Source organism: Leptonotus elevatus, chromosome 8 (assembly GCF_054856555.1).
Source record: "Leptonotus elevatus isolate MCC_2025b chromosome 8, RoL_Lele_1.0, whole genome shotgun sequence".
Classification (NCBI taxonomy): domain Eukaryota; kingdom Metazoa; phylum Chordata; class Actinopteri; order Syngnathiformes; family Syngnathidae; genus Leptonotus; species Leptonotus elevatus.
This window is the reverse complement of record NC_141246.1, coordinates 4,042,296-4,053,608: the sequence shown is the minus strand read 5'-3', so window position 1 is coordinate 4,053,608 and position 11,313 is coordinate 4,042,296. Positions and strand designations below refer to the sequence as shown.

Here is an 11,313-nt window from a genome sequence, read left to right as displayed (position 1 = left end):
GACGCTTATTTTTGAGAAGTCAAAGTGTAGTAAGATGTAAAAACACCAGAAAAGCATTACAAAACAAAAACTTTTATTCTTCTTCTGTGAAGATTACGTCTCACGCGCACACTAACACTCAAGCTCACGCACGCTGGCTGAACAAGAAGCAAATCAAAAAGCTATCAGTAACATTATTTGTTCAGTTAAACAATCAAAGAGGCAGCAAGTAGATGAGATGGATACATTGAGGTACAGTTGATGAAAAAAAAATGTCTACACGCCCTTGTTCTAATGCCAAGTTTTTGTAATGTACAGTGGACCCCCACTGGTGGAAAAATATTTTAAGGAGAAAAGAAACAAAAAAACAAAGCCGACATGAACATCTGAACTTTATTTGGGGCCCTTTAAATGGTGGCAGGCGTGTGCTGATTGACTCTCATTTAGCATGAATTAAATGTGACTGGTTAACTGTGAACATAACCACATCCCCAGTTACTCTGTCATCATGATTGCCAAAACCTGGCATTTGAATAGGAGTGTGTAGATTTTTATAGTCACTGTCTATAACACGAGAACAGCATGAGAGAACAAGAGTTGTTTGCTATTTAGATGGAACCTGCAAAAGCTTGTTCTTGATGTATTGTTCATAAATTATTTAGGGGGTTAAATGAGCTCAAATAAAAGGCAAAACGAGGGCAAATTTGGTCATTTCATCATTTAAAAACACGATTTGAAGGCTATTAAAACTCACATCACTGCTATAATGTCAAAAGATTTTAAAAAATCAGTTTATCTGTATTAAAAGCAGGGTTGGGTAACCCAATGGTCTGCGGACCATAAGCGGCTATAAAAAACAAACAAATAAAACCTCAGAGGGACTGTTAGAAAAAGCCTTCCAAATGCTCATCAAATGTATAACATTTGATTGCATCACATTTGTCCAGAATTTACGATGGAGCACTTTAAAAAAAAAAAAAAAAAAATCCCCACGCCAGGATGGAAAGTGTCAAATGCTGAACAGGAAATTTCTATTTCTACCCCCGCCACACGCACAAATGACGAATGATGGCGGCTGATGGCGGCTTGAGGATATGTGGTTATTTTGTTCACACTCTCAGCTTGTAGTACTAGTAACCGTCGCTGTCCTTGGTCGTCATGGTAACAACCGGTGGACTTCAACTGTGCCGTAATTTTCATCTGTGTTGACCAACTAATGTTTTCAAGACAGCTGGACACTTGAATAGTAAAACAATGCAAAGCATGTCAAAATGAAGACTCTACATTTAACATGAGTAACAAAAATAAATGGTATTCATGAATGCATTTTGAGGAGGAGAATGTCGATGATGAAGCACAGGGGACACAGGACAGAGCCCTGGGGCACATCTGTAACGACAGGGATGGGGGTCAGATGTGAGAGACTTTGAGCTGAATGAACTGAGTTCATACGCATGAAGGTGAGCGGGAATGCTTGGTTGTCTGTATGTGCCCTGCGATTGGTTCACTATTCTCTAATTCACCTTTTTTTTCTTCTAAATGTATTAGTTGTTGAAAAAAAAGTGACCTATTTGTAGTTCTCGACATTTTTCTTTGCTCCTTCAATAACACCCTAGATGCCACATGATAGCACCAAAGCCCACTCAATAGTGAATTAGGAATTGGTGTCAAGGAAGTATGTTGAAGTGACATGTCAAGTGTCCCCAAAAAAAAAAAAATGGCATCAGGATTCCAGTCACTTCAGATAAAAAGGTCAAATTTGTAAAAGTAAAAAAAACAACAACAATACAATGATTTCCTTCTTAAAACAATGGCAGAGTGTGGATTGTGCTTTAAAAAAACAAAAACATAAAACCACACACACACAGTGCAGTTGTAACCACTACAGCAACAGTTTCGCATCTCCGGCGCCTGTGACTTCCATCTCCACGCTGTCTTGAGCAGGTCGCACAGCAACCGGCAGCGGATCCGGCGAGCCCCGGTGAACTCCTTGCGCCGGCTTGTAGTAACAGCTGAAAGCCCCTGCTGGTTTTGTGTCTGTAATAAATTAATAAATACTGATCGGTCGCTTTGCGGCGTTCAGTCGATGCGGTTGCCACAGATGGTGAAGCGGTCGATCTCCAGCAAGTCTTTCTTGGGCGTCCGCCGCGCCAGCACCTCCTCGTCCAGGCCCGTGTCCGTGTTGATGATCTTGATGACGTCGTCTTCCTCGTCGGGCGTGGTGAGGAAGGCGTCAGAGTCGCTCTTGGGGAGCGCGGAAGCGGGGAGGACAGTGCTCTCCGCCACGTAGGCCGGCTGCGGGCTGACTGACGCCAAGGGTATTCCGGCTTTGTCCGTCATTGGTTCTGTGGGAAGAATTGTAGGGTTTATGCTGGGCATCACTTTCTACCCGCTATATGTTGGGGGCTTATAAAGAGGTTGGGTCACAGGGGTCGCCACCTAAGCAGAGAGAAGCTCAGAGGCTTTCCAAGCCACATCATGCCGGAGTGGGAATTGGACATTAGCAGCTATTAGAACAATCTTTGATTGTAAATATACTTTCTATTTGATGATTTTACATTAATTCCATGATTTTACTCGTTAATAATATTTGTTACTTATTGGTATTTCGAACATGCATAAAAAAAAATCATAATAATTAAATATGTTTTAATTATGATTTTGTATGCATGTTTTTATGCAATTATGCATGCATAATAAAATCATAATAATTAAATATTTTTATTATGATTTTTTATGCATATTCAAAATTAAAAAAAAATTAAAATTACAAGCTTTGAAGAAAAAAGTAGAAGCAAAAGTAGAAAACTGGGACAAAATTGTGTCGAAGTTAAAGCGTTAAGTAATTAACTAATCACAAAAAAATTGACCGCATTAATCATGTATTAACGCAGATTAATCACGCTGTTAATTTTGACCGCAGGTTATCCTTTAGCTGACAGCGGATGGTTACATCAAACGTAGCACAGGTTGTGTTTGAGTAATAAACATAACTACATGCATTAAAGTAAAGCATTTAATAAATGTTTGCGTATGACATTCAGAATATTTGGGGTCATTTTTTTCACTATTAAACGATTAATCCTGATTAATCAAAATTCTAAGATGTGATTAATTTGATCAAAAAATGTAATCGTTTTGACAGCTCTAGTAATTAATCTATTAAAACAATTTAATCCTTTGACAGCACTAGTTGAGACTAGTGCGTGCTGTCACTGTCCAATATTTTTAGAATTGATTCATGTATTAATTATTCAATCGACTAATCGGATTGATTTTTATTTGGCAATAAAGTGTATTACAAAAGCATTTTTACCACCTGATTACTGTTTATTAACCAGTGATTGGTGTTTATTTCATACTTTTACTTTTGTAAAAAAAATAAAAAATAAATAGAGGGATTAATTGTTGTACTACGTTACCAGTTTGGTCATTGTTTTACAAAGTAAAAACAGATGTTTGCAAATGTCTTATTTTGATCAAATACAAAAGATATTAGATAACCAGTCTTCTTTCATGGAGGACAACAGATATCAATGAACAATGCTTAAATCAGAGGATTTGGACAATTTTAAATTCAATAAAAAATGGCTCCAAACGATTACTCGAATATTAAAATTGTTGTCAAACAGCTCTGGTTGAGACAAAACATTTTTTTTTTAAAGATACAAATAAATAAAATGCAGTCCTACTAAATGCTATTGACTCTACCTTGCTGTGTCGTGGCAGTGTGAGGCGGCTTGGCGCGGTGAGCCCGGGAGTTTACGCGGCTGGAGACGGCCGAGGGTGGCGGGTCGAAGAGTTTCTCCTCCATATTTGCTTCCTTGACGAAAGCGCACGACGTGCCCAGCAGGACGATGCTGTTGAGCACCTTCAGGGTGATCAGCCTGCTCACAAATAAATGACACGCATGTTACATTCTTAGAATACAAAAAAACAAAAAAAAACTAAAAAAACGAGCACTCAGGTGGACATTTACCCAAAATAGAAGAGCAGCACACACATAAAGGAGAGCGATCCCTGGATCTTCACTGAGCTGCTCACCACGCGGATCAGCTGGGGGGGGGGGGGGGGGGGGGGAGACATGCAATAAAATTAACTCTCCATGACAAGAAATAAACTTTCATGTGTCAGGCAACTGACCAGCAGTGCGAGAGGAAGAGGAATGAAGCCCATTCTCCTGGATACAGAATCGCTGTAGTCCGTATAAGCCTGCGCGCACACACACAAATACAATGTTATCAACCAATAACTATATTCTGTTTACTTCTTGACTTGAGTATGTACAATCCATAACATTAGGTACGCCTTCACAATCAAGTTACTGAGTCAAATCCTCAACTCAAAAATCGCTGGGTATGAATAAACCAGCATTGGCTCAGTCCCCCCAGTTGATGGGTTAAGCATAATTTGGGTTACTTTTGACCCAACAATTTTAAGACTGCATGGACACATCTTATATGACAATAAACCTACATGTTATTTTAAAGGGGAAGTCAACCCCCCCAAAAAATGATTCACAATATCTTCCATGTTCCACTAGTCTAAATAGAGTATTTTGGTTAATATGCCGTTAGTGTTAGCAACTGTGATGTCATCTTTAGTCGACAGCAAGTGGCAAAATGGCCGCCCCCTGAGATGGATGAAAACTGCTGGATTTTGATGCATAACTCATATTATACAAATGTAATATTAATCAGAATGTCATGTTTAGATTAGTGAGGTCATATATAACATATTATTGTCAATAAATGTTTAACATTGACTTCCCCTTTAAATTGACTTGATTTAAAAAACAAACGCATGCACACACGGAAAACATATAGCGACGCCTCACGTTTTTCTGTCGACTGCTGACCAGGTCGAAGGCGAGACTGGCTCGGTACTCTCCATAAACCTGTGAAATGTAACAAAGTCAACATATCACAAGTGTAAAATGACATGTGACATATACTGAGAACTTCATTTTACATCACATGCAATCTGTCCTGTCATGCTACTTAACCAAAGTGCCATCATGATAAAAACTTTTGTTACAGGCAATGTCATTTTTTAACTCTCATATAATCATTGTAAATTAAATAAAATTAAGTAAAATTACGCATATTTTGAAGACATCTAACAGATCCATAATGGAGTGTGTTTTCAACATCAACAACATGGCTCGGGGGATTTAGTGATTAGCACAGGGGTCTGCAACCTGCGGCTCTGGAGCCACATGTGGCTCTTTAATCCCACTCATGTGGCTCCCTAAAAAAAATTGTAGAAATTAATGTGTTTTTTAACATATTTACTTTCTTCTTTTTTTCTTTTTTTTTTTAGATAAAATACTCTTTAAAATAATTAATAATTTAGATTTAAAAAAAAATATGATTAAATATTCAAAAAATATGTCAGTGTCCCAATTTGTAAGTTGTCAGAAATAGAGACGAATGGTAAAATGAAAAAGTAAAAAAACTAAAAACTAAACATGTCTAAAAAGTGACCATAAAATGTCCCAAAAAAAGAGGGAAAGCAGAAAATTACCATATGATGTACGCAGAATTGCAAAAAAAAAAAAAAGCCTGAAATTTTATTTTTAAAAAGGCACAGAAGAAAACGTTCAAAAATTAACAACACAAAAAACAAAAGAAGAAAAGCAGAAAATGACCCTAAAATGTCTTTGGAATTGCCCAAAAAGTCAGAAAACAAAACTTTCAAAAAGTAACTATAAAATGTTCAAAAATAAAATAAGAAATCGCAAAAATTACCATACAATGTACACAAAATTGCAAAAAGTTACAAATTATACTTAAAAAAGGCAGAAAAGAAAACTTTAAAAAGTAACTATAAAATGTCCAAAAATAAAAGAAAGCCCCAAAATTACCATAAAATGTCCACAAAATTTACAAAAATATCAGAAAATTGATAGCGAAAACAAATGTAAAAAAAAAAAAGCCATAAAATGTCAAAAAAAGGAACAAGCGAGGCAGAAAATTACCATGTGTTCATAAAATTGCCCCCCCAAAAATGTCAGAAAATTAACAGAAAGTCAGAAAAGTCTAAAAACAGAAAAAAATCCAAAAATGGAAGCTGAAAGGTAGAAGAAAATTAATCTCAAAGTATTGGGTACTGCATATTTCCTGTACACTAACACACTGTTTCATTCATCATAATGTTCGAAAGTTTTGCAGTTCCAGACAGATTTTTTTGTTTGTTTTTTTCCCCCTAAAATATCTATTTTGACTGTAACGGTTGCTGACCGCTGGGTTAGCATGTCTGCCTCACATTCAAGAGGTTCTGCGTTTCCTTCTCGAGTTTGCGTAGGAATTCTTCTGGTACTCCAGCTTCTTCATAGCTGGAGCAAACCGAGAATATGTCTATTGCGAGAGATTGTCTACAGGTTTTACAGTCAGCGAGATTTTAGTGATTAGCATTGACAGTGTTAGAGATAAAGAGGCTAATCCCTTCCTGTGTTACTGGCTCCCATTGCATAACTGTGCTGCGACCCATCAGAGACACCGGGAAGAGCGAAAGGAGAGGTCGCTGTCGCCACTTCTCCCACCCGGTCGTGTGGGAAGCAATTTTCGGACAACTATTTTACACTTGGTGTTGATGTTGTGTCGCGAAAGCAACTCACGTCTGCGCTGATGTCGTTGAATTTGGTGATGAAGGCGTGCTTGACCACGTCCACCGCCACCTCGGAGGCAATCACCATGGCCACGTCAGGAAACAGCACCCACAGGTGGTCTAAAAGAATAACAACATTCCTGTGATACTTTTGGATAGACATGACAATAAACGTTTTGACTTATTGATACTATTAGAGACTTGCGGTATTAAATGTCCATTTTCTTTGTGTATGCGGTTACCGGGATTCCAGGAGAACTGCTCCATGTTCCTCAGACAGACGATGAGCAGGAGGATGTAATTGGTGAACCTCTCTTTTATGTCTGCGATCGACAAATAAAACAAATAAAATGAATGTTGGATTAACCTCCACGACTTCCTAATATTTGCCTTTTGACTTTATTGTGTGCATTGCTTGATCCACTTACCGCTGTTTGACATCTGGAAAAGGTTGTTCTTCTCAAACTTCTTGAACACGCTTCCTTTGATTTCCACAAACTGCAGGAAGACGATAAATGGATGAACAATCGCTTTTACACTCACTGGCCACAGTATTAGATGCACTTGCACAATTCTAATGAAATTAAATACAAGAGCCATACCAAAAATGTTGTCTTCACAAAGTTATAAATGCTCATTTCTGTCTCTATTAGTCACCGGCCGTGTCTCCCACTGGTATAAATGAGTCATTCTGTTTTGTTTTGTTTTGCCCTTTTTTTATTCATAAAGGTTTGTATTTGCCTTTCTTACTTGTTTCTAGTCTTGTCTTAACACAGAAAAAAAAAAGACTGTAATAACTAGAAAATAAGGCGAACGTTTTTTAACCATGGTATAAATTAGGTTTCTTAATCTATTTTAAGAAAGGCATTCCTTTTTTTCAAGAAACCATAACCAACTACACAGCAAAATAATAACTCAATTTTTTTTTTCTAGCCGTTGCTCGGTCAAATTTTTTTTGTCTTGAGACGTGAGCAAAAATTTGGATTATGAAAGACACAAAATAATGAAAAATGAGTTCCATTATTCTGGCGTTTAGCAAATAGAAATAAATGTGTTCATCCGAATTTATATAAAACAGGAACTAATCTTATTTCATGTCAGACAGCAAGAGGGGAAAAAAACAATGCTTAGCAGAAAAAAAATGCTGATTAGTGATTACCGATTAATTAAAAAAAAAAAATACAGGATGTATGAATAACATTTTTGAGTGTCAATTACACGTGAATTTTCACTATTCATGGTCAATTTGTCTGATATAAACACACTTTAGTTGGCAAAAATAGCCTGACTATAACAACTTTTTTTTGTATTGTATTACATAAAATAGAAAATAAAACCATACTCTCTAAATTAAAAATGAAAACGTATTTTAGGGGGTGGGGGTTCAAATCCATTGTTGCGGTGTTTAAAGAGGTAAAACTAATCTCTTGAGTGTTACTACTCACATTGTTGGACATCATGATGGTGAGAAGCGACTTGTTGTGGGAGTTGAAGGCGACGTTGAGCGTGGTGGCCTGGACCATGATGAGGATGGCGTGGAGAACTGACATCAAGCACATTGAGGCAAAAAATAAACCGTACACTATTGGAGAACAAACACTGCAGTAATAAAAAATTTTTATAGGAGCAATGTCCAGATTCAATCACGGCATCAGAATTTGGGATGCAATTTTCAGTGGTTTTTTTTCTTCTTCTTCTTTCTAAACAGAGCTATCTTCACTCTAATAAATATATCACACAACCATTTCCTGTTTTTGTGCTCCAATTTGTAAATATTTCTTTGGCATCTCGGTGCCAAGAAATTGTGCTGAGGTGAAGGGGAGGAGCTTCAATTAGTCAGAAGATAGTCTCGTCTGACAGAGAGCAAAAAAAAAAATCCGCCATCTTGCAGCATCTACAGCAAATCACAAACCTTTTTGGGTTTAATATTTATCCAAATATAATAAATAATAATCTGATAAATCCTCTAAAATTGTGTTTTCAAATTGAATATGAGCGAGATTTTGGACGCTGTGACCTTTTGTTGCTGTCAAACCGCACCATGTTTTATTGAAGACGCACAGTTGGGGAGACGCATTGCAAAGGATACAGACGTAGAGCACAGCCATAAGGAAGTGTGGGATGACGCCTATGTGCGCCCGCTTCTTCTCTTTGGGCTCTGTGGCCGTCCAGTACAGCGCATCCAGGATGTCCTGGCCAAATGACGAGAAGAGGCGGTCGGCCACCTGTTTAAAAAAAAAAAAAAAAAAAAAAAAAGGATTGGGAAGGAGATGAGATCATCCACACCCTCGTCGTCCTGAGGAGTACCTCTAGCATGTTGTAGATGATGTAGAGCTTGATGACGGACTGGCCTCGGATGAGGTGGTACATCATGGCGTAGTCTACATAGCTCATCATGGAGTAACACAGGACCATGATGAAGCCTTTCAGGACATCGCACACCTGAGCCGGCTGCAGGAGGCGCCCACCGCTAGCATGAGACAATGAAGTTACTACTGCCCTCTATAGGCAATTAATAATAACATATTGCAGCTGATTGTGTAAGCCAGGGGGGTGGCCAAGTTCGGTCCTTGAGAGCCACTATCCAGCCTGTTTTTCATGTTTTTCTCCACTAACACTAACACAAATGCATAGTACATATTTGAAGATAACTGCTAAAAACCTCTATAACTATATAACACTCAATTGTTGTTCAATTGATTCACCATTGAAGTTTCACAAATAGAGTTTATGTGTCAGTATAAGCAAAAATGTGTATTTGAGTGACAGTGTGTGGTTTCAGCAAATTCAGCGAACACGTCCCACAGCATTTCAGAGCCGGAAGAAAGGCTTGACATTTTATGACGCCTCATTGTATTCACCGGCGAGTTTTTTAATGAGTCAAATGTGGCAGCTTTGTCAACAACACTCCTCTGTGTGTGTCAAATTTACAAAATTTATTTTCTTTCACTTTACAGTGACTTTAAGTACAGGGGTGGGCAAACTTGAGAGCTATGTAAGAACATGCCGTCACTATGTTTTATACCATATTATCCAACTGTTTTTTTTTAACGAGGTGTCTTAACATGCATTTAACATGCTTTTATAAAAAATACTCCAAGGTACAAGAATGACTATATTGGTGAAGTTGATTATTTTTTTTTTCTTACCCAAGACCGCAGCATGGCAGTGTGAGAAGCTGCAGGAGGGCCAGCAGCACTCTGAGGGGCAACAACGTGAAGACGTAGAGGAAGGCATCCAAGCAAAGGAAGAAGCCAAATGTCATCAACTAAACAAAAATACAAAGATAATCAGAAACGTTGACGATTATGTAGCACAGTCTACACAACTAAAGGCATTTTTGTGTGGTCGGTGAGTTGCATGCACGCACGCAAAGTTTTGGTTCACCTTCTCCAGCTCCTTGGGAATGCGAAGGCAGGTATAGACCTTCTCCCTGCGCTCAGTGTATTTGGCCTCGTTGTGTTCCAGGAAGTAGCCCCTGGTCAGCTCCGTGGTTACGAACCTGACTAACGACAGATCTGCACAGACACAACATGCACCACCGTGGAGTCAATTTAATTACAAGTTGCACTTTTTTTTTTTTTTTACATTGCACAACAAACTGGTGGACAGACTGGGCAAACAATAAACCTCTGGTGTTTTTTTAATCAATGCAGTACAGAGTCAATGTGTCATGTTGTTGACTTCAACTACTGATGCCAAATATGACGGTAAAAGAATTGGGTCAACATCTCCAAAGGACGTTACCCGCTAACCGTGCACTACAGTCGGGTTCACTCCCTGATCACCACCTCATCTAGCACGACAACAGTCCCTCCGGCTGTCAAACCAGGGGCTATCTCTTAGTAGCCCCTAGCCGGACTAGCATTCCCACCTGACAGGTTGCGTTTCCTCCCCTTCCCGCTGGCATTTGTGTCGCTGAAACGCAGATTATCCGTACCACCGTCTTTCCACTTGGCCCTGCCTATCCTCGACGTCCTCCCGCCGATCTCCCTGTCCTCCTTCTCGGCATCATCCGCGAGACCCGTCGACTGCGAGTCCGCCATCTTTTCAGCGACAGCCTGGGAGACTGACGTCGTGCGTCACGGCGTGACGTCATCGCGCACCCGGTGACTCACGAGTACATTATCGAAATTATATATTTTTTTACTACAGCTTTACTTTATTTTTCAATTATTTTTTTAATAAAGTTGTTTTCTAATTAAATAATAAATCCGTGTCTGCGAATTACAATAATAAAAATCACGAGGTTGGCTTGCTTTGTTTATTGGCGTATTCAAAAACATTACATGAATGTAAAGAAAGAACGTTATCATGCTTAGTATTTTGAAGAATTAATATGAAATAAAACATAAAGACTAAATTCTAAATACATCAATGCTTTTGAAATGGTTATTTAAAAAAAATTCAAAGCACATCTATTTAGCCAATCTCATCAAAACAATAAAGTTTTGTCTTTCTCTATGTAATATATTATGTTTTTCTCTTTGTAAAATACGTCCCTTATATTGTAGAGCAGGGGTGGTGGATGAGGAGAAAAAAAGTGTGTGTAAAATATGTAACTATTATGTATTATGATAAACTAAAATAATGAATTCTCTTTTTTAACTTGTGAAGTTGTAATCAAATGAATATGACCATTAACGTAACAATAGTTTATTTTACCCCTTTTTATTTGATTACTTGAAACAAATCAATTAACCAATTACTCAACGAGGTAAGTAC

General features: G+C 38.2%; 1 protein-coding gene across 2 annotated transcripts; it reads right to left on the bottom strand.

Annotated features, from left to right (window-relative positions):
- Window positions 1-56: 56 nt before the first annotated feature.
- Window positions 57-10,660, bottom strand: tapt1b (transmembrane anterior posterior transformation 1b). Of its 2 annotated transcripts, XM_086083723.1 has the most exons (14): window positions 10,463-10,660; window positions 9,976-10,106; window positions 9,738-9,856; window positions 8,896-9,058; window positions 8,678-8,813; window positions 8,034-8,131; window positions 7,017-7,086; window positions 6,831-6,911; window positions 6,599-6,708; window positions 4,817-4,876; window positions 4,123-4,191; window positions 3,959-4,035; window positions 3,691-3,866; window positions 57-2,324 (listed from the first exon to the last, which is right to left on the bottom strand). In XM_086083723.1, exons 1-14 carry the CDS (start codon window positions 10,632-10,634, stop codon window positions 2,059-2,061), a joined length of 1,728 nt encoding a protein of 575 aa, XP_085939849.1. In that variant the 5' UTR covers window positions 10,635-10,660; the 3' UTR covers window positions 57-2,058. The 2 variants fall into 2 exon arrangements, with proteins under 2 accessions (XP_085939849.1, XP_085939850.1); XM_086083724.1 differs by lacking the exon at window positions 10,463-10,660 and having other exon boundaries at window positions 9,959-10,033.
- Window positions 10,661-11,313: the final 653 nt, after the last annotated feature.

Bases quoted from the DNA above. Each gene is read 5' to 3' on its own strand.
- tapt1b (XM_086083723.1), bottom strand. From the start codon at position 10,634: ATGGCGGACTCGCAGTCGACGGGTCTCGCGGATGATGCCGAGAAGGAG. The intron at 9,059-9,737 runs GTAAGAAAAAAA...GTCTCATGCTAG, and splicing joins CTGCCATGCTGCGGTCTTGG to CGGTGGGCGCCTCCTGCAGC. The intron at 4,036-4,122 runs GTCAGTTGCCTG...CCCCCCCCCCAG, and splicing joins CTCTTCCTCTCGCACTGCTG to CTGATCCGCGTGGTGAGCAG.